The 27,889-nt window shown below is 39.9% G+C and overlaps 1 protein-coding gene and 1 long non-coding RNA gene across 3 annotated transcripts in view; both read left to right on the top strand.

Annotated features, from left to right (window-relative positions):
* The window catches only part of LOC124157028 (major centromere autoantigen B-like), a 32,781-nt gene extending 27,205 nt beyond the window's left edge, over positions 1–5,576 (top strand). For both annotated transcript variants that reach the window (XM_046531496.1, XM_046531497.1), the window contains one exon: positions 5,033–5,576. In XM_046531496.1, the coding sequence (XP_046387452.1) occupies positions 5,033–5,218 (186 nt within the window). In that variant the 3' untranslated portion in view covers positions 5,219–5,576. The remainder of the gene's footprint in view (positions 1–5,032) is intronic.
* Positions 5,577–12,001: 6,425 nt separating this feature from the next.
* On the top strand, positions 12,002–17,988 carry LOC124157029. The gene is made up of 4 exons (XR_006864519.1): positions 12,002–12,515; positions 13,496–13,578; positions 14,995–15,071; positions 17,805–17,988. It is a non-coding gene; the product is annotated as an uncharacterized LOC124157029 (long non-coding RNA).
* Positions 17,989–27,889: the final 9,901 nt, after the last annotated feature.

Below are 27,889 nucleotides of genomic sequence, written 5' to 3'. Positions count from 1 at the left end.
TTGCTTTATTAAAGAGTTTTCTTGTCTCCTTGCGGAGACCTTCTAACTCTGCTCCCTACCAGGGTGGATTACCACTCTCTTTCCTGGTTTTTAGCGGGCAGCTGGCTTCATAGGAGGAGATGATGCACTTGTGCAGATGTTGCGCAGCAGCACCAATCTCATCCACTTTGTTAAATTTATTGGGAATTGTCTGTGACAGGCTATCCCTCAGATAGTCTCGGTAAATCTCCCAGTTCGTGCTCCTAGGATTCCGGTATGTGGTTCGCTTTTCAGTGGCGTACAAAAGAGTGAAGAGAATATGTCTGTGGTCTGACAATGAGACCTTGTTAGACACTCCATTCACCCGCTGAGCTAACCAGTGTATTGGTGCAAAAGGTAATATCTAATACCTCCTATCTCAGACTGTTGTAGAACGTGGGTAGATAGATAGGTTTGTTTATGCGGTGGGGGATCAGCTCCCAGGGCACTTAGACATGTAGGTCCATTGTGCTAACCACTGTTAATGGATGACCCAAAGAGGCCAATGTCCTTAGCGAAGGACAAAATGTCCCCAATGGGAAGATCTCTTACTTCCTTGGGCTCTATAAAATGTGAGCCCAGGTGTCTATATCGAGTCCTCATGGCACTCGCATATTAGATGGGTGGTTGTTTCTTCTCCCATCTCACACTATCTACACCTATCTGAGTCTGTTACCCCCAGCAGGTGCATATGTCTCATTAAATGATAGTGTCCCGTAAGCAGGCCTACTACCGTCCGCAATTGACTTCTGTTCATAAGGAGAAGTCTTCTCTCGAGTCTAGGAGAGAGCTCTCCTATAAGAGTTTTTGCCTGACGTAGCCCCGGTGTTTCTCGCCAGATCTTTGAGTGTTGGGTAGATCCCCACACTTTGATTGCAGCCATCCCCATTGAGGGGGCAACTGGCACAATTGTTTCTGGACCAGTTGGGTTCTGTTCAGCGCCGGCCTTAGCCAGTTCATCCGCCTTCTCGTTTCCGGTAATAACTGAATGTCTTGGTACCCAGAAAAGTTCTATTTTGCAACGGCTGCCCAAAATATTGAGTGCCTTGTGGCATTCAGCCAATAGCTTGGACCTGCACCAAGGTGAGTTCAGGGCTTTTAGAGCAGCCTGGCTATCGGTGCATGTATGGATCGGTCTCTTGTAGAGACCTGTCTCCTCAATAGCATACAAACAGGTAAGGATAGCAAAAATTTCTGCCTGAAACACTGTGGCATATCTTCCTAGGGGGACATATATGCTCCTAGGGGGGGATTGGCTGTAAACACATGCCCCTGCTTTCCCTTCTTCCATGGAGCCATGCATGAACCACACTTGGGCTCCACGATGAAGGGTTTTCCCCTATTCTTTTGCCCAGCATTCCCTGTTTGTTTGCTTATTAAAGAGTTTTCTTGCCTCCTTTCGGAGACTTTCTAACTCTGCTCCTCACTGTATTACCACTCTCTTTCCTGGTTTTTAGTGGGCAGCTGACTTCATAAGAAGTGATGATGTGCTTCTGCAGATATTCCGCAGCAGCATCAATCTCCTCCACTTTGCTAAATTTATTGGGAATGGTCTGTGACAGGGTATCCCTTAAATAGTCTCTGTACATCTCCCAGTTCACGCTCCTGGGATTCCGGTATGTGGTTCGCTTTTCAGTGGCATACAAAAGAGTGAAGAGAATATGCCTGTGGTCTGACAATGAGACCTCATTGGACTCCTCCCTCAAACTATTGGAGAATGTGGGTAAGGAGCCCCTTTCAGTACCTGCAGGTTTGTTGACATGAGGTACTCCACTAGGGCTCTACATCTATCATTTGAGTCACTGCTCCCCCACACAAAATGATGAGAGTTAGCATCACACCCCACTAGTAATTCTAGACCATTAGTTCTGCAATAACTTACCAACCTCTCCGACTCCGCAGTCGGTGTCAGCTCTGGAGAGTCATAAGGAAGGTAGGAAGAACAGGTTACAATCCTCCTCATGCTAGCACCAGTCCCCAGAGTCAGCAGGACTGCCGTCTGGTCCCTGGAGGTAAATTGTGGTAAGAGCATGGCTCTCAACCCATTAACAAAGACACATGTCCTTGGTCTATCAACATTGGTACAATGAAACATTTTACCAGATGTTGTACTCAGGCCTCTGATCCTCCCTTGAAAAGCCCATGGTTCTTGGATCAGAGCAACTTTGACCTTACCTTCATAAAGGATCCTTTGCAGGACCCCTGAGGCGGCCTTGGAGTGCTGGAGATTGGCCTGGAGCATAGTGATGCCTGCCATGGCTACGTCTCCACTCCCTCCTTGCTGGTTGAGGCAGCTTCTTCATCAGGGGGTTTCGGTTTATCCGTCCCCCTTGCAGTCCCCAAGAAAGCAACCTCGACTTTGCTAAGGCCGATATGCTTTTGGAAGTTGGGCCCAGATATAATATCGGCAGATGGCTCATCGACACCCAAAATGAATTGGGTGCCCTTTTGCTAGCACCTGCCTGTCATATGTCCTCCAAAGGCTGATGTTAAGCCCAGGATTGACATGTTTGAGTCTCTCTTGTAGAGGCTTGACCTCTGGCCTGCTGTGTCCTGGGACCCAGACCATCAGTCTCCTCCTCTTTATGAGGGTGTCCGCCTCAACACATTTGCAGATGGTCCCTTCTACAGGTTCCATCTGTTCCGTGGCGGTCACCAGCCATGACGCTGAATGGTCGTTGCAGCAGGCAACCTCCATGGCACCGTTGATGAGTCTGGTGCCCATGAAGATCGGGAGCTCCTGGCCCTCTGGGACAGCGTTCCAGAGTTTTTCCAATCGCCCCTCAATCTCCGAAATCTATTCCTCCGTCACCACCCCTGTCGGGTAGTTATGAGGAACGATGGCCATCCTCTTGAGGTCCTTGGTGACCTCGGCATATGAGGGATTGACCCTCTTGTTTTCGCGCACCTTGCCGGATGGAGTGTCGCCTTGGGTTCGGCTCCGTTTTGCCGCGGCCTTTGGAGTCTCCATACTAACCACACCACGCTCGGGGCCCCTGCTGGGTACATTGTCCCCAGCAGTGCACCCTTTTGCAGTGGGGGCACAGATCCCCTGGCAGCCTTAGCAGCCCTTCGCCTCTCCCTCTTCCGCAACCTCTAATCCCTCTTGGCGGTGCTCTTACTTTCAGAGAAGAGCCTCGTCATGTCAGAGGCCACGTTCCCTAAGGTGGAGGCACCAGAGTCAGACTCTACCGCAAAGGGAGTATGGGGTGCCTCTTTGAGTGTTGAATCCGAAGAGTCTGATAATAAGGGGTTGGAAGTAGGGCCAGCTTTGGTGGGGATCCCAAAGGGCCCCCCATGGTCAGGGCGGTTGAATTGCTCCCCTCTCGATCCCCACAGGGGCTCATCAACAGGGCCTCCTCCTCCTGCCCAGATAAACGCAGAGACTGCCTTTCAGCAGCCTGTGATGAAGTTTTTGGTTTAACTTGATTCATAGTTGGTCCCACGAGTAGCTAGGTAGAAATGGGTCCACCCACACAGAGCCCCGCTTGCATGAGTAAGGCTTGATAAAACGGGAGGTCGCCTGTTTTCCGGAGTCACCCCTGCTAGAGACGTCTAACCCTGCGCCCACCTCACGTGGTCACCTTGGCGCAGGGGTCCACCGTAGTGAAGGGAGCAGTTTATCGACCAGCCACGTCTAGATCCATTATGTTCTGTGAAAACCAGGGGCACCTTGTGGAGGATGTGGCTCTTCACCACACATGACGGTCTTGGCAGGCAGCAGGCCTGAAGGCCCGCTAGTCTGCCCTAGGATCACTTATCTTTTGCCCTCATGATAGTGTGGTAAAAAAAACAATTCCTAACTTTAAAGCAGGAAATTGTCAAATTCACACTGCCTGTAATTTTTTGCTGTTTCATTTCAATTAGTTTTTAAGTCATGGCTAAAATTTTGGCAATCTGTTTTGTTGGTTGTGAGTCTGTTATCATTTATCATTTTTTTTTGCTACTTTAATTTTTCTGACTTGCACTCAGACCATGGAGAAATTTGCTCGCTATGGAGAAATTCATGAAAAAAATTGTGCTTACCAGGAAAGTATTAAATCAAACATTTTTTATGTTTGTGAATTAGTTGGTTTGTTATAAGTATTCAATGTGTAACCATTGCTTATTTATTTATGTTTTTTTAGCTGTATATGTCTTTTTTTTCCTGCTTGCTATTGCTTTATATGAAATGGGTGTTATATCACAAGTTTATACATTTAACATGATAAATTGTATGAGTTTAACATTGCCTATCCCTAGTGATTCAATTAGACCATATTTTACATTTTAATATAACAGCACTTCCAGTATTTCAGTTGACAATTACTTCACCATTTTTAAACTTAGATTTTGACTTTTCAATTAATGTGGTCCAAAAAAATTGAATTTTTTGGATATTGATTTTAAAAATCAAAATTGAAGTTGATTAATCGAAAATCCATTGATTTGATCCATCTGAATGAAATTACAAATATGCAGCATTAATACTTTTACTTTTCTTCGTGTGTGCATAATAAATAAAAGTCAATGTACAATTTTCTTTTGCTGCTAGTTGACAGAAATATATTTACACTATAATTAAACCTACTTACAAGTTTGCCTGGTGATTTGGTAAAAAATTGCCATCATCTACTGCTCATATGATAGACTTCATATTCCAAATTTTTATTTCATATCCCAAACTGAAATTGTTTAGAAATTTAAGCATGTCCCAGGTGGCTTGGGTAAACTTCACATACACAGGAGAGTTTTCCTTCTTGACATTTTTTCTATGACTAATGACATTTTTTCATAGCTTCTGATGAATACTATGACTATATGAAAAAAATGATCAGAAGCTATGCAAGAAATTGTTCTGTACAGGGACATAAATTTTGTTTTTAATTAGACTTAGAGAAAATAATGCACAAATCAAAAACCTAAATTATTTTAATTGTGCCCCGGTCACCCCCGTGTCTTTCGTAGCTAGGGATGTGTGTTTTCTTGTTTTTTTCCTGGCTCACAGTGGTTCTTATAATGTCTTCATTTTCAGGATATGAAGGATTCAGGAAGTGAACAGTTCTCTGATTCAGATACTGATGAGGAGGGTGGAAATCGTTTTCTGAAGATTCGTCACTCGAGTGAGGCCACCAGGAAGGCTGCGCTAAAGGGATTCAAGGCAAAAACAGCTGTTCGGGCAGTGCGAGTGCGACCTACAAAAGAAAGGCTTTATTTCTAATGAAGCCGAAGAGTAGTTACATACACATTTGCTTTTTTTACATCTACATAACCACTATGACAGAGAATACGAGTGATATTACCAGTCTTGAGTGGCTGTGTAAGAGAGAAGTATGAAGTCAAAACAGTTCAGTTATATTTTGCTCCATCATCTTACATTGAAAGACAATTTTCATTTATCAATCATAGCGTATGTGATATATTTTTAACCTGTCACTTGAATAGTGATGAAAATTCAATAGGCATGTTTTGTGGTGGCATTCGTTGTGTTAATATTGAATGCTTATTTTGGCCTCTTTGTTTGGCCCTGCTGTGATAAGGATTTCTTTGATTTGACATATACTATTATTTATACATTTTTTTGTGTTTTCTGTTACTTAACCCTTTCCACGTGGCTGGTCGTGAATTCACGTCCAGGGCTAATGGTGGCTCGACGTGAATTCTTGTCCCCTACCTGGCGGCTTTAATAGCTGCACCACTGCATCCGAGTCGTTCGGAGGGGCTCTAGCGGGCTCACAGCCGTAAGTTACACTCCCACCATTGCTTGGGAAAGGTCAGTTTTTCTTGCTTCGGTGAATCTTACGATCGAAGACGCTTTCACTTGGAGGTATGTAAACATTTTTTTCCTTGTGCTATGTCATTTTCTGTGGTAAATATGCGTGATGTGCCTTTTATTTAGCTTATTGTGTGTTGATATATATGTTATATATGTGTATGTTGATAATTAGGTTTATGTTTTACAAGTTAAAAGGAAATGAAAATTTTCAGAGTTAGGTATTTTATTTCGGCTTTACAGCGATAAATGGTCGTTATCCAAAATATTCTTTGAATATTCTTCACTAACTAGCGATGAAATACGGTGATGAAGTATTGAATGCATTTTTTATCATTTATTGTACATAGATCCTATTTGCCATTTAAAACACCCATTTACCATGTATTCATTATTTCTTCTAATTACTTCCTACACAAGATTCTCCAGCAGCAAAGAATCGATTGCAGAATGCAGGAGCTGTAAATATCCCGATCCTGTGATTTGATCTTCTTTGTTTCCTTCGTCTCTCTTCAATGTGGGTGAGTTAACGATTACATAATTATGTTATATTTTTTTGCTTCAAAATATTTTTTGTGAAACGTAGCTATTTCCTATTTTTGCTCAAAAAATGTTTTCATTTATTTTATTTTTCAAATAACAGATATGCGCTCCTAAATTTTTATATTTAATCCTCGGATCAATGCATTACAAATTTATGCATAGATTGCTAATTTTTCTTCGTAAATTCGTACCTATTATTAGTTAGTATCAGCATATAATGCCTTCATTACTGAAGGATGAAAGTGGTGTTGCATTTATTTGTGATTAATTACCACTAGCATAATGCTGGAAACCTCAAAATATCAAAGAATATTTTGGTATTCTTGTTAAAAATTTGCGGTACTCGCTTGCTGCGTAACAAAATATATTTTTGTTCTTTGCTAATTAAAATCACTTTGTGTTCTTGGTATCTGCATCATCAGGAAATCAAGAAAAATAATTGTCCGTGGAAGTGTTGTCATTCCCATAAGACATTTGGCCGTTCAGGAAAGTATGTTTTGAAAGTTGGAGTTGAAGTGGTTGCTAGCAATATCTTTAGTAGTCTTCGACGTTTCACTCTTTTCAGATACCATATTCACTCTCTCCGTAAATTCTTTTGTTTCATCAATTGCCGTGGTGCCACGCAACCTTCTTGGCCCTGCTTTCGGAAGTTTCGCAGACACAAAGAGGGTTTATCGCAACGTGAAAAGCATTAGGGATGAGGGTGTTGGGGCGGAAGAACCCTCAAGCAGGACTGCGTCAGAGGATATTTTCTTAGTATGAGCAGAGTTCAATGGTCTACCGACTGGCTCGGGGATTCCCTCTGGGAATATTTCGGAATGCATGTCATCTCGCGGCAGCGAATAGCTAATCTGCGCGTGCTCTGTGTAAAACGGGACGGCCGCTGTTCTCCGGGTACCTGCTGGTCAGACCCTTACAATCCTCCGCTGGTAACCATCCTACCCCAGCTTATGACAATGAGGCCGGAGCACCTCTTCGCAAGCCACCACTGCCAGACTGAGAGACACCACCTGCACTTGGACTTCTGACAGACCGGCAATAGACCCCATTCCATTTACCCAGACCCCTGGTATGGCTCAAGGAGACCAACTTTTAATCCAGACTTTAATAATCTTTTACTGACTGACAGTATTCTCGAATTGACAGTGAGAGAGACAAATAGATTTGCTGACGAGCTAAAGGTGCAGAATGTAGCCCCGAAAGCAAGGATTGTTAAATGGAAGTCCTTGATGAAAGAGGAGCTCCTTACGTTGTTAGGCATCCTGTGCCACATGGGAACAATCCGATTAAATAGGATATCAGACTTTTGGAGTAAGGACTTCCTATTTAACTTTCCCTGCTCTCGGGGATGTATGAGCTGTGACAGGTTCTCGGGTATTTTGCAAAGCTTGCACTTAGCGAAAATCCCAGAATCTGGTCAGCCTCAGCCAAATGACCGACTAAATAGAATTCGCCCCCTAATCGACCTCTTTCATGACTCACTTACTAATGCCGTGACAAAATTTACATGCTAACGGAACCTTCGGGATAGTTCTCAGATTTATTGTTTACACAGGATCTAGTGATGCTGATGTAGGAGGCCGAGGCCACGTTGACACTGCTGTAAATAAACTAATGGAGGGTCAACTTGATGCTGGCCATTCATTATTTATAGATAACTATTACAGCAGTGTCTATTTGGCCTGCCAACTGCTGAAGCGGAAGACCTATTGTACCGGAACTTAGAGAACTAACTGGAAGGGTAATGCTCCCCAAATTAGTTCAAAAAATTAAAGAAGGGGGGAGTTGTGAATGCCTACACTGATGACGTCATGAAGTGGAAAGACAAGAGAGAAGTACTGATGATCAGTTCGCAGTATGGCGGCGAAATGATGGATGTCCCCCAACTAAGGGGAGGGGGATCTATTCCCAAACCTGAGGCAATTGCAAGTAGGAAGGTGGCAATGGGGGACATAGATCACACTGGTCAGATGATGTCCTATTAGCCAAATGAGCAAAAAACTCTCAAGTAGTATAAGAAGTTCGGCATTCACATCTTCCACCTTCTCCTCCTCAACAGCTATTATTTATATCAGAAACTGAATCCCAGATATTCATTTTATTACTTTCGGTAATCAAATCTTTACTTTCACCTGCTTTCACTCGCCCATCAGGCCCTTCACCTGCAGTCCCTTCTGAGGCATAGGCTTATAACGGCATTTCCATTTAACCCGACCAATTGACGAAAAAAGCAGGAGGAACGAACGGTGCAAAGAAGGTGCCGGGAATGCCACAAGAAGAGGTCAAGAAAAGACACTACATTTTTCGGCAAAATAAATAGTTTCAAAAATAGACTATGATTTGTACCTGACGGACAGTGCAAAATATGACTTTTCAAAGCCAACATTTGGGATTGGAATCCGTAATGCTAATTGGATTTGAATGAGAAACATTTTAAAACCTTCAAATAACTAATACAAATATTTAAGTGGAGTATCAGTTAGGCAGAATTAATAGTTTCAAAAATATACTATGATTTGTAACTGACGCACATTGCCAATATGACTTTTTAAACCAACATTTAAGCGTAGAATCCGTAATTCAAATCGGATTTTGATGGGAGACGATTTAAATCCTTCAGAAAACTAATACAAATATTTTAGTGGAGTATTAGTTAGGCACAATTAATAGTTTCAATAATATACTATTCTTTGTACCTGACACACAGTGCCAAAAATGACTTTAGTAAACCAACATTTAGGCTTAGAATCCTTAATTCTTTTCGAATTTTAATGGGAGACGTTTTAAAACGTTCAGAAAGCGAAAACTAATATTTGTTTGGAGTATCAGTTCGGCAGTATTAAGAGTTTCAAAAATATACTATTCTTTGTACCTGACTCACAGTTCCAGAAGTGACTTTTTAAAACCAACATTTGGGCGTAGAATCCGTAATTCTAATCCAATTTTTAAAAGAGACGTTTTCAAACGTTCAGAAAACTAAAACAAATATTTGTTTGGAGTATCAGTTCGGGAGAATTAAGAGTATCAAAAAGAAACTATTCTTTGTACCTGACTCACAGTTCCTGAAGAGAATTTTTAAAACCAACTTTGGGGCGTAGAATCCGTAATTCTAATCGTATTTGAATGAGAGACATTTTAAAACCTTCAAATAGCTAAAACAAATATTTAAGTGGAGTATCAGTTCGGCAGAATTAATAGTTTCAAAAATATACTATGATTTGTAACTGACGCACAGTTCCAAAAATGACTTTGCAAAACCAACATTTGGGCGTGGAATCCGTAATTCTTATTGGATTTTGGTGGGATACGTTTTTAATGTTCACAAAACCAATACAAATATTTGTGTGGATCATCGGTTCGGCAGAATTAATAGTTTCAAAAATATACTATTATTTGTACCTAACACACATTGCCAATATGACTTTTCAAAACCAACATTTGGGCGTAGAATCCGTAATTCTTATCGGATTTTAATATGAGACGTTTTAAAACATTCAGAAACCTAATAAATATTTTTGAGTGGAGTATCACTTCGGCAGAATTAATAGTTTCAAAAATATACTATGATTTGTACCTGACACACATTGCCAAAATGACTTTTGTAAACCAACATTTAGGCGTAGAATCCTTAATTCTATTAGGATTTTAATGGGAGACGTTTTTAAACGTTCAGAAAACTAAAGCAAATATTTTTTGGAGTATCAGTTCGACAAAATTAAGAGTTTCAAAAATATACTATTATTTGTACCTGACACACAGTACCAAAATGACTTTTGAAAACCAAGGAATGGGCTTCGAATCCGGAATTGTAATCGGATTTTAATTAGAGATGTTTTAAAATGTTCAGAAAACTAATGCAAATATTTGTGTTGAGTATTAGTTCGGCAAAATTAATAGTTTCAAAAATATACTATTCTTCGTATTTGACGCACAATTCCAAAAATGACTTTTTAAAACCAACATTTGGGCGTAGATTCCATAATTGTAATCGGATATTGATGGGGGACGTTTTAAAACCTTCAGATTACTAATACAAATATTTAAGTGTAGTATCAGTTCGGCAGATTTAATAGTTTCAAAAATATACTATTCCTTGTAACTGACGCACAGTTCCAAAAATGACTTAGCAAATCCAACATATGGGCTTGGAATCCGTAATTTATATCGGATTTTGATGGGAGACGTTTGTTCACAAAATCAATGCAAATATTCGTGTGGAGTATCAGTTCGGCAGAATTAATAGTTTCAAAAATATACTATGATTTGTACCTGACACACATCGCCAAAATTACTTTTTAAAACCAACATTTGGGCGTAGAATCCTTAATTCTTTACTGATTTTTATGGGAGACGTTTTACAACGTTCATAAAACTAAAGCAAAAATTGTTTTGAATTTCAGTTCGACAAAATTGAGTGTTTCAAAAATATACTAGAGATGGGTCGAATAGCAGATTTCTGGAACTCGAATATCGAATTCGAATATTAAATCATTGCTCGAATATTCGAATACCTAGAATTTCGAATACGTCGAATACTAAACGATGAATGCTGGAATGTTTGACTCGGTTACCTATGCTGCAGGCAACATTAGATTTTGGGGAGTAATTTCGATTTCCTTTAAAGGATTCGAACAGGAATTTAGCTGATTAATGGAATATTTTAATTTTATGGACACAATTGGGCATATAATTAATTCAACTAACATCGCTTTACCCCCACTCCTGCTGCCAAGTGCTAGCTGACAATCTGAGGCACTTCGTAAAATACATGCTCTCCTCCACCGGATTCCCTTCAATTATTTTCAGTCCATCTTTGGGAGTTCTCACGAGATACGAAGATGAATTGGAATTGCTATCAGGGAGAAACCAAATATCCTGAGAAAATATCCCTTCGTCTGGGACTGTAACAATAAAGTTTTATGGCACCACTCAGAAATTGTAACTTGATATATGTTTCGGAAAAAAATATGGCATCAACTTCCGAGAAGCTCTGCTGCTCATATCGAGTCTCGCCAGAATGCCAAGTCTCCGTCCTATTTTGACATTTATTTCCTCGCGCAAACTGCTTAAATAAAGTCAGAAATGCGTCGCGTTTGGTCTTGTTCTTTTTTAAATTACGCCATCATTACTAATACTCCAATCCAACAAAGGTGTAATATCAATTGCCGAAAGTCATTGTTAGACACCTTTTGGGCTAATAGGTGATTCATGCAGCAGTTGACCTCCAGAAACTGGAAAAGAAGCAGGTAGGTTAAAACAGGTCATTGGGTGAGAAAAAGGGGGGGGGCGCGAAACACATTTCTTTTGTTCTCATGTAACTTGATATTTTTTCGAAGCTAAGGTCTTCGTAATATGATCCCTGCGCGAGCTGGGACCTTATTTTTATTTCGGAGAAGAGGAAAGCCTCAGAGGGGGGGCTAGTGCTGAATGAAGGGGGATAGCGGATCTTGGGAAATGCGCTAATGTAACTATCTCACCGTACTTATGCAGCAGTTGACCTCCAGAAATGGGGAAGTTCGAAGCAGGTAGGCTGAAAAAGGTCATTGGGTTAGAAAAGGGGGGCGTGAGACACGTCTTTATTGTTCTCGTGTAACTTGATATATTTTCCGAAGCTAAGGTCTTCGTAATATGATCCCTGCGCGAGCGAGGGCCTTTTGTTTGATTTTGGAGAAGAGGAAAGCATCAGAGTGGGTGAGGCGAGTGCTGAATGGAGGGGGATAGCAGATCATGGGAAATGCGCTAATGTTACTATCCCACGGCCAAGGCCGTTTATCAGGCCCGGGGGAAGAGGTACCAGCGACCGCCACTCCGCCTATAGTTGGAGTAAGCTATAACTCAAATATATTTTTTCAATTTTAATGATGAAGTACTTTCAGATATTCGTATTTTTATTTTTATTGATATTTTTGACATTACTACATAACGAAAAGTAATATTTTCATTCGCACATGTGTTTATGTTTTGAATCGTTTCAACGGACATTGCGCACCGTTCCATGCCGTCCATCAGCTGTGTTGTTGTTGTCGTCATACTCGTTGTGGGCCGTGTTCTTTTTTGCTTTTAACGCAGAAAAGGTTTGTTAATTGACAATTTTCTGGAAGTGTAGTGACATTTAACGCCTCAAAATGCGCGATAAATGTGCAGTTAGGGGTTGTCAATCGAAAGATTGCAAGTTTTTTCAATTTCCGCGAACTGTTTCCAGGTGAGTGTTTTCTTCATTCAGTCATATATATAATTATTTGATATAATCTGTTAAGTTTTCAAGCCATATTAGCTAATAATGTAATTCTTTCTTCAAGGAATTTTGATTTTCATTCGATAATCATTCCAATGTGTCTATTAAGTTGATGGGGTTGTTGGAAATGCTGGTGGTGAACGTTGTTGATGCAACGTTTTCAAGATACCCTCGTTATTTTTCACCAATTGTCATTCATATTTGTCCGACATTCGTTCTGCAAGATTGGTGAAATGCTTCAGAGTGTACTTGTTAACATGATCATTGCATCAGCAATTTCCACGTACCGTTTTAATTGCATGTAGCAACTGAACACAATTATTTTCTCTATAAAAGGAGGAGAGGCAGAGTGATAACTTGTTAAGCCATCGGTGGAGATGCATGGAAGTATTTCTATTAATATACGCTGTAGTATAAGAACTTTTTCATGTGATTTGTGGACCTCCTGTTTGTATAAAGATTTGATTCGGTGGGTGATTGTTAACCTATTTTTGCAGTGGAGGTATTGATATCTCAGGGCCTGTGTTTCCGGTCCCAAGCCCGGAAAAAGGAGGAGGGTTTCTGTTGTTACTTAATTAGTGTCCATTTATAAAGTGATTCTTATTTTCCATCAGTCATTCTTCGTATAGCAAATTTTGGGAGTGTAAATTGAATTTTAGCTTAGAAATAACTGAGCAGATGTGAAATAATCCTTAGATATAGGATTAGAGTATTTTCCACTGAAAATTTTACAAATGAGTAGTTGCTGTTTGACAAATGTAGTTGCAGTTAATTGGTTCTTATGACACATTAGGATGGTATGAATGAAATATATAAATTTCAATTCATACCATCATTTATGAAGATATATGATGGTATGAATTGAAATTATATTGCTCATAAATGACTACTCAATAGCTGGACATTTAAATATTTTCATTATTGCCATCAATCATTTTCATTTTCAGCAAGCTCTTTGATGCATTCTGGCTACCTCTAGATGGCATGACAGAGATATGAGGATGATCAATGTGTTGCTGTTGAAACAAAGGTATGTTACTACAAAGGGACTGAACCATATGTATACATTAATTTTTAGATCTGAAACAATTGTCATCATTGCCACCAATACAGTGGAACTTGGTTAGTACGTTTCTGAAGGGACCACGAAAAATGAACGTACTAACCAGGAAAACGTACTAACGAGGAAAGTATAAATAATAGCAGTCGGGGTTATTGCAATCAGTGAAAAAGTCGTCATAATTACAATTACTATCGGTAGTTCTCATAGGATCGCCTTCCTGAACTCTTTTCACATTTAAAATCAAGAAAATGAGCGCTACCATGAAAAACAATACCATGTGATTAAAAATCGCAATTTTTCATGGACATCCCGGAGACGATTTCATGATTACGGCGTCTATCTCCCGTGATTTATGCTATATATATTTACAGAACGAGGACGAGTGAAGCTCAGATAAGTCATTTTTCTTTCTCACAGCGTACTCGGAGAATATAACAACAACCCGGAGTAAGTCAACTGGTTTTTTAAACATCATAAAAATTGGGCAAAATTATATTGACTTTCAAATTACGGCAACAGCCGTAGACATTCGCTTCTGGAATGATACCATTTCGATTGTAAAATCGATCGATATATCGACTGATGACACGCAAGATTATTAGATTACGACGTAATTACAAGAAAATTTTATATTAAACAGTTGAAATTTACTTTCAAAATTTTTCTAATGTCGTCTGCTTTCGTTCCGAGATCAAGTATTTTTAAGCTAAGCTTCGCGAGGAGATCCAGAGAATCGTCTGCTCTCGCAACAGTAGTCAAGTTAATATGCACGACGTCGAGTTTATGGAGCAGTACTGCTTTAGATAATGTGGGAATTGTCTAATACCGTTAAGACTCATTTCTTCATCATGATAACTCGTGCAATAGCAACAATTGCCCACTCACGAACTTTGTGCTCAGCAGTGGGCACTCCCAAGCGCTCCAAAGGCAACATAAGGTGAGAAGCTCGGGGTGGGGAAAATTGGGGCTTCTTATTGGCTGCAGTTTTTCATAGTCAGACATTCCCGAAAAATGGCCGCATTTTATTATTCAGCACGTCACAAGAATTCAGAAATGCATTTGGATAAATTACGGTAGAAGAAAGAGATGTGGAATGAATGGAAGAATGTTAATGGCTAATAATAATAAATTAAATCATGAATTCAGACGTTTGCGACCCTTAAGACGACACTTAAGAACGAATTGCGGGTTGCGTCACGGCAAGCAATTGAGCGTAGTAACCAGGAAAGCGCAATTTTTTCAAACGTACTAACCAAATTCTTTTACCTGTATTTTGTTCGGATGGTACCGGGACCGAGGGAAATCGCCGTACTAAAGAGGAAAACGTACTAAGGAGGAACGTACTAACCAAGTTCCACTGTATATCCATTGTATTACTTGCAGCAAGCCGGTTGATGTATTCCAGTTACCTCTGATGGCATGCCGTATATATGGTCTAGGAATCTACTGTTTTGCTAAAGGTAAGTAATTCAAGAGGAAATGTAATAATTTTCTAAATCTCTCCATTCCATCCTCACTTTTCTGATCGAATGTTGAGGCTCACATTTTAAAAAGTATGTATCGATTAGGAAAAGAATTCATTGATGGATTTTTAGTATCATGTCTTGGAAGTATATTGACCAAGGCCTGAAATGAAGTCACCATGTATTTTTGCATGTATATTCCACTTCATACAAAATTTTGTCCAGAATGATTGTTAACTATTATATGAATGTGGATTCTCTAACTCTTTGTCATTCTCTTGTAATACTGCATGCAATTTTCATAAATTTTTGACAAGTTTGATGCTCTAAACCAAACTTATTGATGACTTCAGCTATTCTATGAATTCAAGTATTCTGCCATTACTTGTTACTTCATGAATACAGTAACATATTCATTGTTGGAAGCAGCTGAGAAATCAATTCACAACTACATTTGGTCCTCTGTTATTTTTAATTCTGTCACTCTGCCTTCAGATCTTCTGATCAAACTATTTCATATGTTTAAATTTTTTATTCAGTTTAGTATTACAATTTCATAAAGTCAGAAGTATTTCATAAGGATATTTCCTCAAAGAGTGTGCCAACAATTTGATGAATCATTCTATCATTCAGTGCTTCCTGTTTCATTTTCATTAAGTGGACACCGAATGAGTAATGCCTTTACGCTAACGCCTTTTAGGTTATGATACACTAATGACTAATTTCCCTGAAAAAAATTAACTCCACCATGGTGGGTAAAGGAAGGGTAGTAGCCTTCATGGTGGGTAGTTACCCTTGCACAACCCACGCCCTACCCACCATTAAGGGTAAGGGAAGGATAGAAAAATCCTTCGTCTACCCTTCCTTGGAACTCATTCCCTTACCATCTGTGTACCCTTCCTCTAGCCATCATTAAGGGTAAGGTAGCCACCATTAAGGGTAGAAAAATCCTTCGTTTACCCTTCCTTGGGACTTAGCATTTATAACTGAGGAAAACATATCCTGAAAGTGTCTCCTCAGCTACTTTCACCTGCTAAAGAGTATTGAGTTCTGTACAAGAACATTAGCAGTCTTTGAAAGCAAAGATAGACGGGCTACACAACCTATCTTTAAAACTCCCTTAAGGAAAACAATAATATACATATTCAGTGGCGTAGCCAGCCCCTATGAAAAAATTGTATAAACCTGTTTCAAAATTTTATACATTCTTATACATTACCATGGCAATGTATAAGAATGTATAAAAATTTGAAAGAGGTTTATAGAATTTTTTCACAGGGGAGGGGTGGGGTCCCGGGGGATTTGGACCCTCACCCCCCGAAATATAAAAACAATCATTTTCCTTCATAAAAGAAAACAAAATATTGAAAAATAATGAATTTAAAAAATATGTACTTCTTTAACTGTTGAAGTTTTTTCGATTATGAAAAGTGTTTGAATTAGTTGAAAACCCATTATTTAGTATCCTGTGTTTCAAAACTTTCCCCACCTGGTTTTGGGCCCCCCCCAAACGAAATTCCTTGCTATGCCACTGTACACAATAGTTTCTATAATTGTGTGAAAAAAAGCTCATTTAGAAGTTCTTTCATTCACATTTTTAGGATGTAACATATTTGTGTGGCTGACAATGGGACATCGCGAGAGTGATGTTCCGTACTTGAATGCCGATCTTATTTTCTGAAACGAAATAGGTAGAAAAAAGTTACAGCTTTCTTCCACATAGGCCTGGGTGCGAATCTCATCTTAAGATTTTGTAGTATAAGTTCCGTTGAGAAGCAACATCTGACAAGTACCTCAATAGCTGAGGTTGTTAAAGCACTAGTTCATTATCCTCCAATATGTAGGTTCTGGATTCAAGACAATGTAAAGGCTAATTTTTTTTCTGTCTTATAACTTTAGAAATCACTGTTACAACTCATCCCCATTTATTTTAATTTAGTTTTTATATTAGTCCTACCCTTCCTGTACCCTTTATTGAGGCTGGCCCAACCCTTCCCGTACACTCCAGGAAGGAGAGGGCCTACCCACCAATGTTCTAAAATACCCTTCGTCTACCCTTGCTGAAGGGTATACGAAGGGTACACCTATCCTTCCCTTACCCTCATTGGAGGGTACACCTCACCACAATGGAGGAGTTTATTTTTGTCAGGGATCTGTTAAGCATATGGTGACATAATTTATCTCAACAAAAAATATTTATACACTCAGTTTTCCTTTGAATGACAGCGATTGAATTTTTCATTCTAAGAGTTAGTGGCATTCGGCCTATTCTTTAAGGTGACAGATGAGTTATCTTCAGCTCCTTTGTATTAACTCCTGAGTGTGTGTTAGCAAACATTCATATTTACAGTATCTCCTGATGTTTTTTAATTTTTACCAAATCACCTGCTTTTTAAATTTTTACTACAAATGTATTAGGAACAACCTATAAATTTCATGACAACCTTAAATTGATTTTTCTGTATTCCTACAAAATCATTCCAAAAAGATGGGAGTAGGGCTCCCAAGACATCATGTTAGGTCCTAATGATGAAGTGAGGCCCAATTAAATTGTTCCAATTGTTCCTAAACAAAAAACATGATAGTATAAAGGCATTACTAAGTCGGTGACCAATGTGTTATTTTAGAAAAAGTTTGGTTCTCCCTTCTCCTAGGATTTTAATATTACTTCTACCTTAGAGAGCATGATGGTGATTGCCATGTCTTATTCGTGTCCTTCATTTCTTTCAGGTTATTTGGTTGATTTAGCAATCAGGGATCATCATTGTGGAAAAAGTGAAGAACAGCTATAATTTCTGGCAAGACTAAAGAGGAAAATTGATATTTTTGTACTTTTTTCATTATTAATCATGAATTGTGTTACTGTGTAGCTGCACATTATTGAGTTAATTAAATTTTTGTGTTGACAATATTATATTATTTGAATTTTTTTAAAGCAGCGCATGCTATTTTCAACTTTGCCTATAATTGCCTTTAGAGTTATTCCATTGCTTTAGGGGTATTTTTATCGATAATATGATTTATCATCATCTTTTGTAATGATTGATGAATGAATGCTCATTAAATTCTGAAGTTCTCAGTAAAGTGACAAATAATTCTCAACAAGCTGCTTTAGCTGCTTAATAATGATGAAGTGGTTTTGCTATGGATATTTTGGCCTATAAGAATTCAAATTACCTCCAGTTTATTTAATTGTTGGTAATTTGAATTGTTATAGGCCGAAATCTCCATGTAAAAATATTAAATCGAAAACTTAAACAGAATTGGGGAAAAGCACGGTTTGAATTTCCCGGTGACAACTAACGCCATCTATCCTTGGAGTACGTACTAGATCGGCCAGGCCATAAATATATTACACAGGTGGCACCTCTTGCCACGGCATTGAGTTTCTCCCTATGGTAGTTTCATCTCCTGGAAAAGATTCAAACTAAGTGCCTGTCCTTATTCGCCATAAATGACACATGGTAAACACTTCGTCTCACCCGGTACGAAACCTGTGCGAGCTGGGGCCTTTTGTTTGATTTCGAAGATGAGGAAAGCGTCGGAGGAGGGGCCGATGGCTGATGGATGGAGGAGGCATAGGCGGATCCAGGGGGGGGGCACGGGGGCACGTGCCCCCCCCAGACCCTCAAAAATATGCATGATTTTTAATACGGTCCCATTATCATTGCATTTGTTTTGTATTACGAGGTATCCTTGTGCCCCACCCAGAACAAAATCCTGGATACGGCCTTGCTTGTCCCCTCCCAGAAAAAAATCCTGGATCCGCCCCTGGAGCTAGGGAATTTTGGGAATTGTGCAACGTAGTTACTATCCCACGGGACTGAGGTTTTCCTGGTGGGGGAAACCGGGGATAGTCGGATTTTTTCACCAGGATCAATTTAGGTTCCCCACGTCGAACTCTTTTCACCGTTCTAACCCGCGAATTTGATGTAGTTCGTCAACTTGCCTACAATGGCGCTGCATGCATTAAAGACTTAACAACATTTGGGATTAAAATCCGTAATTCTAATCGGATTTGAATGAGAGACATTTTAAAACCTTCAAATAACCAAAACAAAAAATATTTAAGCGGAGTATCAATTCGGCAGAATTAATAGTTTCAAAAATATACTATTCCTTGAAACTGATGCACAGTTCCAAAAATGACTTTGCAAATCCAACACTTGGGCTTGGAATCCGTAATTCTTATCGGATTTTGATGGGAGACGTTTTAAATATTCACAAAATCAATGAAAATATTCGTGTGGAGGATCAGTTCGGCAGAATTAATAGTTTCAAAAATATACTATGATTTGTATCTGACACACATTGCCAAAATGACTTTTTAAAACCAACATTTGGGCGCAGAATTCGTAATTCAAATCTAATTTTGATGGGAGACGATTTAAAACCTTCAGAAAACTAATACAAATATTTGAGTGGATTATCACTTCGGCAGAATTAATACTTTTAGAAATATACTATGATTTGTACCTGACACATAGTGCATGTAATAACTTTTGGAAACCAACATTTGGGCGTTGAATCCGTAAGGGTAATCGGATTTTGATGGGTGATGTTTTAATAGGTTCACTAAAATAAATATTTGTGTGGAGTATCAGTTCGGCAGAATAATTAGTTTCTAAGATATCCTATGCTTTGTACCTGACGCACAGTGCCAAAAATGACTTTTCAAAACTATCATTTGGGCGTAGAATCCGTAATTGTAATCGGAATTTGATGGGAGACTTTTTAAAACCTTCAAATAACTAATATAAATATTTAAGTGGAGTATCAGTTCGGCAGAATTAATAGTTTCAAATATATACTATTCCTTGTAACTGACGCATAAGTCCAAAAATGAGTTTTCAAAATCATTATTTGGGCGTAAAATACGTAATATTTACGGATTTTGATGGGAGACGCTTAATAACATTCGGAAATTTAATACAAATATTTGAGTGGAGCACCAGTTCGGCAGAATTAATAGTTTCAAAAATATATTATGATTTGTACCTGACACACAGTGCCAAGAATGACCTTTCAAAACCAACATTTGGGCGTAGAATCCGTAATTCTAATCGGATTTGAATGAGAGACATTTTAAAACCTTCAAATAACCAAAACAAATATTTAAGCGGAGTATCAATTCGGCAGAATTAATAGTTTCAAAAATATACTATACCTTGTGTTAATCTTTTGGAAATCGTAATTTTCGGTGATTTTCGGAATGAGTACCAAGCACGATGAAAGAAAATTGTTACCTACATTTCGTAGACGATGTTATGAGCATATATAATAATAATTTTCGTTATCCAACACCTTAAATTAAGTCGAGGGGAGGGGAAGGTATGAAATTCTTTTCGAAAAATCAATTTTTGGACGCCATTTTGGCTGCAGTTTTTTCAAATGGAAACTAATAAATTAACCTAATTACATGCTCACGTTTATCAGCTATCAAAAAAAGCATAAACGATCCGTGTGGTGCGCACAGTTCGCGTGCAGTAAAATTAAAACCGAAAAAGGGTCCCCGGAAAAAGCGATATTTCGGCCATTTTGTCGTCGTAGCGGCGACACGTGGCTGAAACTTCCGGTTTTCGGATTTTTCCTCCGGATCATTTCGGGTTTCCCGCACGCGTGCCAAATTTCAGCTCTCCAGCACTTCTAGAAGTGGTCGGGAATTTTGTATCCATGAGTCAGTCAGTTACCCCAAGCGCTGTTTATAATAGAGACTCGCTGCGCTGCGCGCGCTCGTTAAGGGGCTCCGCCCCTTAAAAGCCCCGGTTCCGGCTTCGCCGTCTACATTTGTGATCGTTCGAAGAATTTTAGTTTGAATAATCTCACCTCAGCTAGAGGCCGGCTTCGCCGGCCAAGGGGTAGGGAAGCGACCTACTCATTCCTCGGAACGGCTTCGCCGTTCCTTGTACAGAGGCGGCTTCGCCGCCCAGGGGTTGAGTGTGCCCCCCCGAGAATACCCCGCTTAATACTCGGAACGGCTTCGCCGTTCCTCGTCTGGAGTTGGCATAGCCGCCCAGAGGACGAGGGCATTTCGGAACTTTTTCACCGTTATTTGTTTTGGGGGGGTGTATTGTAGCCAACGGCGGCTGCGCCGCTTGAACATCGGGGTGGCTTCGCCCCCCGGGGGTTACTGAAGCTCCCCCTCGCCTAAGCCAGTTACTCCTCGGAACGTCTTCTCCGCCTTGGGGATGAAGAGCCTCCCGCGGCTACTCCGCTTAGTCCTCATAAATGGTCTTCTCTTCCGAGAGGGGTGCCCAGGGGGATTCGGGGTTTCAATGTGTTATACATGCTGTCATCAATCTTCCACAGTGATTATGTAGCGATGATTGTAAAGGGTAGTGCAATGCGGCGTAATAGTTGCGACAAGTACGCATAAAAGAAGACTTAAAGGGAAGTATTTCATTTTTTGCAGGGGGTTCCAACGGAATACCGGGGGTTTTATACTTGTGTTAAACCAGTGGTCACAAATCGTTCTCATAAATTCCGTGCTGATAAGTCCTGGGGGTCCGAAATAGAGGCGGAATTCTGACGATTCTTTTACCCGGAGAGGCGATTTATTAGAAATATTTTTGGAGGTTTCATGGGGTTATTGGGGGTTTTAATAAGTAGTAGTGGCACCGGCTAAATTGTGACGAAAACTACTCGGAAAGGCGAATTTAAAAATTTTATTTTTTTTCGGCGAGATTCCAGGAGGGGATCGGGGGTTTTCTGGTATAATTTCCCGAATGGTTTACGGTGGCCCGCCTTCACCAAACATTCTGGATCTAGAGCTCAGAGGGGACGGGTAGTGCGGCGTAATGTTTGCGAGAAGTTCCCAAATAGGAGACTTGATGGAACATTTGACATTTGGGGGGATTTCAGGGGATACCGGGGGTTTATGTGTGTACTCCTGGCGGTCACCATCCGTTCACATAAATTCCGTGGGAATGAGTCGTTGGGGTAAGAACCAGCGGTGGAATAGTCACGAAAAGTACCCAAAAAGGTAGAATTATATGCAAAATTTTATTTTTTTGGGGGTGTATGTGTGTTTACCGGGGGTTTATTGGGGGTTTATAGGTTTTTACAGCCAGGGGTTATCAATCGTCCACATCAATTCTGTAGCGATGAGTGGTAAGGCTTGGAAATGCGGCGGAATTGTGACGAAAAGTACCCGAAAAGGCTACTTATATGCAAATTTTAATTTTTTAGGGATTTTCAGGGGGTTTAAAAATGACGATAATATATGGTCAAATCCATTTACTATCATATCTAAGAGAAGTTGCCCCTATGACATCCATATTTCGAGAGTAAAACAATAAAAAGTAAATCTCTCCCCGGAAAAAATTAGGAGTGCCCGCCATTTTTATTTTTTCGCGGTTATATCCATTAAATTTTTTATAAAATATTTATGTTTTCTGAAAGATAATGCTAAGCTGTATGTAACTACAAAGTTTGAAAGAAATCGGTGAGATATAAATTGACAAAATCCTATCGTAATTTTCGGTGATTTTCGGAATATTTTACTTTTTTCTGAGTAACCAAGGACGACGAAAGAAAATTGTTACCTAAATTTCGTAGACGATGTTATGAACATATATAATAATCATTTTCGTTGTCCAACTCATAAAATTAGGCCGACTGCAGTGGAAAATATTAAATATTTTCCGACAAATAGATTTTGGACGCCATTTTGAAAGCGTTTTAGTTTGAAATTAACTTCAAGAATAGGGAACTTGCATACATTTCATAAACAGTTGTGAGCTCCAAAATCATGTAGAAATACATGTTTGCGTATCACAGTGAAAAGGTTTTATTACTTTTTGATGTCGTTAGCGATATTTTATTCATTAAAGTTCAAGAGAATTTTCAAATACGAGTGGGACTCGAAAACGCCCGATGATTGGCTAGCGGCAAATTGACGTCATAGTTCAGTACGAGGAAGCGAAGGAAGCAGCATAGGCATTTGGACACAAGCGACGGCTTGGTTGTGAGGCATTTCTTAGTTCCAGTACAGTGAGTCCTCGTTCCTGAAAAATGTGACGATAAACGAAATGACGTTAATCGAAACATATATCCCATAAGAAACAATGTTAAAAGTGAATATCGGCTTCTATACGCGAAAAAAATTTAGCGTATCATATCTGGGGCATTTTTTACGATGGGAATTCGATATGGTGGTCGCCCGGGCAACATCGTCGCAATTAAAGGAACCAACCGATGTGCATCTGAAATGTTTTATAGTTCATAACAAAGTGAGACTTGCGTATAACATTGGCGAAAGCGTATACTCATGTGAAATGTGTATTCTTTTGGCAGTCCGGTAGAGAGTCTTACGGTGAACTTATTTCCACCTCGAAGCTGTCGATGATACTTTCAACTTAAAAATACCTTGCCTGGAGGGCGACAGGAAGCTCTGAGGAAGCCAGACTATTAATGTTTCAATTTAGTAGCGATAATATAGACGAACTTCCAACACAATCTACCATCTTGTAACTCAAAACCCCGAAACCACTTCCTATTCTGCAGAAAGAATCGGTCAATCGCATTTCGATTAATATAATAAATACAACGTCTTCAGGTGTTAATAAGTTACTTTTGTAATTAGAAGGCCTTCCTAAAGTAACATTAAAATTTGAATATTTTCCAAACAGTATTTAATACATTTTGGGAGCTTTTCTCACGATATATCTGAAACCTACTCTAAAGGCGAGCTCATCGTCATTGCGATCGGTTGTCACTTAAAAATTCCGTATCGGAAATCCTAGAGGGATGACCTTCGACGATGACCATGATCACCTGCACTCTCACTGGAACCCGTGGTGAAAATATCATCCCAATCCAATTTCTATTTGGTTTTAACTGGGAAAGAGCAACATAGAACTGCACATTCTTTGGACAACTTTGGGTTTGACTTTCCCTCAAACATCCCATTTCCCCTGTGGTGCACATCAGTCCTATCTTTATACGATAGCCTAACAACCTTTAAATGGATCCTTGGTTTATCCTGACAACTAACTAAATGGAAATTGCTGATCCACACGTCTTCCTCTATCTCCACAGTTTCCAAATCAAGGGCCGCGGAACATTCCTCATTGTGACTCAACTTTTTCTGAAAAGCAAGCCGGCGTAGAATAAAATCAAAGAATGCTGCGATTCATTTTTTGTGACCACCTCTGGATTCCATTCTTTTTCCATCTACAACTTCCTTTATCTTTGGGACAAGACGATGTTTAAATATTTTCATTAATTTATAACAAAATATAAGTTCTAAAAATACCCAAAAGCCATTTTATTAATCCGCACTGACGAGTGTAAATTAATGTGGATGATGAATGCTGTAGACGTAGTAGTTTTCCTTAGGTTGAGTTGCAAAGTTCATGAAGTTGACAAAACGGCTAATTTTTCGGTGCGCGGAGTCATTTATATTGCACTGGCCGTGTCTATACATTTTTCAATTTTTTTGTAATAAAATAAATCAGAATTTAAGATAAAATTTCCTTTAAAATGACATATAGTTCATTATGTACTGCATGCAGTGAAGCCAGGGTATAAATTTGCAAAGTACTGCGGCACATCATTTTGACGCCGACAGTAGAAGAAAACGCTGTCTTCTTGGCTGGCACTCGAATGCATGAGGATCAACGTTGCTCTGTATTTTCATATTTCCTCTCTTGATTTTAAACATCATGGAATTTTCTATGTCCTTCCGTAACTGAAATTGAACAAGTGCCATAAATAATTTAAGTCCATCATAACCATAGAGAAACACCTATCTCGATTTTTGTTGTGAAGTTGAGTTTTTATTCTACGGCGGCCGAATTATCGAAAAATCTCAGTTTCAAGTTATTCAGTCAATGAAATATGGATATATTATTAATATTAAAGTTATCTTCGCTCACATAGCACACGGGTTTATCATTCCGTTAATTATACTCTTATTTTTCCGTAACGCTCATCCCGACAGACGACATGCATCGAGGCTTTTCTTCTAATTTCCTCCGTGGGAATGCAGACGAAAATTTTTTCTGGGGTTTTATTGCACAGAGGAACAATGCACCACTTGTAATTTTTCCTTATTTCAGCCATGTTCTCCTTTAAACGCAACGTGGCTCTTCCAAACCTGCAGTTACTGGGCTTGGATCTTGGACTCGTACTGAACTATGACGTCACGGCCAAAGATTAGTGGGGGCGGTATTTTTTAGCCCGCGAAACTCGGGAGACTTTTGGGAGTCATTTTCTAGGGTAAAAACTGAATTTTAAGCGGAAAAAAGTATATTGCGGTACTAAGTGTTTACTGTAGTATATCAGCATACTGATTATAAAAAGTATGCAATTTCCCTATTACATAAGTAGATAGCGACATTTATTTGCTTTCATCATATACAACAAGGGTCCGTGTGACGGAAATTTATCGCCTGTATAACGGTAAATAGTAAACGAACTCCCGGGAAAATATGGGAAGTGTCCGCCATTTTTTATTTTTGCTGGTTTATCGATGGCAATATTGTAAAAACGTTTAATTTTCTGAAACAAAATGCATAGTTTTATGTAAGTACATAGTCTTAACGAAATCGATCGCGTAAAACTGGACGAAATCTTGTATTACTCTTTTGGAAATTGTACTTTTTGGTGATTTTCAGCATTTTTTATTTTTTTTCTCGGCAAGCAATGGTGACAAAACAATTTGTTGCCAAGGTTATAGATTATTTTCGGTATTCCGAAGATTAATGTCGGTATTCCGAAGGTGACTTTCGATATTACGACGATTACTTTCGTTATTCCGAAGATGTCATTCCGTATTCCGAAGATGACTTTTGATATTCCGAAGATGACTTATGATAATAGAAAATTGACGTTTCCGACCCTTGAAAACCCCGGTTCCGGCTTCGCCGTCAACATTTGTGGTCGTTCGAGGACTTTTGAAGTTCGAATAATCTCACCTCTGCTAGGGGCCGGCTTCGCTTGCCAGGGGGTAGGCAGGCTTCCACTCATTCCGCGGTACGGCTTCGCCGTTCCTCGTTGCATGGCGGCTTCGCCGCTCAGGGGTTGAGTGTGCCCCCCCGGGGCTACCCCGCTTAATACTCGGAACGGCTTCGACGTTCCTCGTCTGGGGTCGCCATAGCCGCCCAGAGGGTGAGGGCATTTCGGAACTGTTTAACCGTTATTCGTTTGAGGGGCGGCTTCGCCGCCCACAGATGGGGGGGATCCACAGCGGCTCGCCGCTTGAACATCGGGGCGGCTTCGCTGCCCGAGGGTTACTGAAGCTCCCCCTCGCCTACGCCAGTTACTCCTCGGAACGGCTTCGCCGTTCCTCGTTTTGGGGCGGCTCCGCCGCCTTGTTGTTGTGGAGCCCCCCGCGGCTGCTCCGCTTAGTCCTCATTAATGCTGTTCTCCACCAAGAGGGGTGCCCAGGGGGATTCGGGGGTTTTAATTTGTTATGCATGCGTTCACCAATCGTCCACAGTGATCATGTAGCGATGACTGTAAAGCGTAGTGCAATGTGGAGTAATAGTGACTACAAGTGCCCATAAAAGAAGACTTAATGGCATGTTTTTCAATTTTTTGCGGGGGATTCCAACGGAATACCGCGGGTTTTATCCCTACGTTAAACCAGTGGTCACATATCGTTCTCATAAATTCCATGCCGATAAGTCCTAGGGGTCTGGAACAGTGGTATGACGATTCATTTACCTTGAGAGGCATTTATTAGAAATTTTTGGGAGGTTTCACGGGGCTATCGGGGGTTTTATTAAGTGGTACGGGCACCGGTTAAATTGTGACGAAAACTATTCGGAAAGGCGACTTTATAATTTTTTATCTTTTTTTCGGCGATGTTCCAGGGGATGATCGGGGGTGTTCTGGTATTTTTTCCCGTATGGTTTACGGTGGCTCGCCCTTACCAAATATTCCGGATCTAGAGATCAGAGGGTACGGGTAGTGCGGCGTAATGTTTGCGAGAAGTTACCAAATAGGAGACTAAATGACACATTTTACATTTTGGGGGGATTTCAGGGGGATACCGGGGGTTTAAATGTGTGTTCTCCTGGCGGTCACCATCCATTTACATAAATTCCGTGGGGATGAGTCGCTGGGGGCGGTGGAATAGTCACGAAAAGTACCCAAACAGTAGACTTATATGCAAAAATTTTATTTTTTGGGGGGGTGTGTGAGTGTTTACCGGGGGTTAAGGTTTTTACTGCCAGCGGTCATCAATCGTCCACATCAATTCCGTAGCGATGAGTGGTAAGGATTGGAAAAGCGGCGGAATTGTGACGAAAAGTATCCGAAAATGCAACTTATATGCTAATTTTAATTTTTTCGGGGTTTTCGGGGGTTTAAAGATGACGATACTATATGATCACATTCATTTACTGTCATATCTAAAAGAAGTGTGCCTTATGACATCCATATTTCGAGAGTAATACAATAAGAAGAAAACCAGTCCCTGAAAAAAGTGAATAGTGCCCGCCATTTTTTTTTTCGCGGTTAAATCCATAAAATCATTTATAAAATGTTTATGGTGTCTGAAAGACAATGCATAGCTGTATCTAACTACAAAGTTTGAAAGAAATCGGTCGGGTTAAATTGACAAGACCTTGTGTTAATCTTTTGGAAATCGTAATTTTCGGTCATTTTCCGAATACTTTGATTTTTTTTATGAGTACCAAGCACGATGAAAGAAAATTGTTACCTACATTTCGTAGACGATGTTATGAGCATATATAATAATAATTTTCGTTATCCAACACCTTAAATTAAGTCGAGGGGAGGGGAAGGTATGAAATTCTTTTCGAAAAATCAATTTTTGGACGCCATTTTGGCTGCAGTTTTTTCAA

Source organism: Ischnura elegans, chromosome 4 (genome assembly GCF_921293095.1).
Source record: "Ischnura elegans chromosome 4, ioIscEleg1.1, whole genome shotgun sequence".
Taxonomy (NCBI): domain Eukaryota; kingdom Metazoa; phylum Arthropoda; class Insecta; order Odonata; family Coenagrionidae; genus Ischnura; species Ischnura elegans.
Note: the sequence above shows the minus strand (reverse complement) of the source record. Positions and strands in the feature narration are given on the sequence as shown.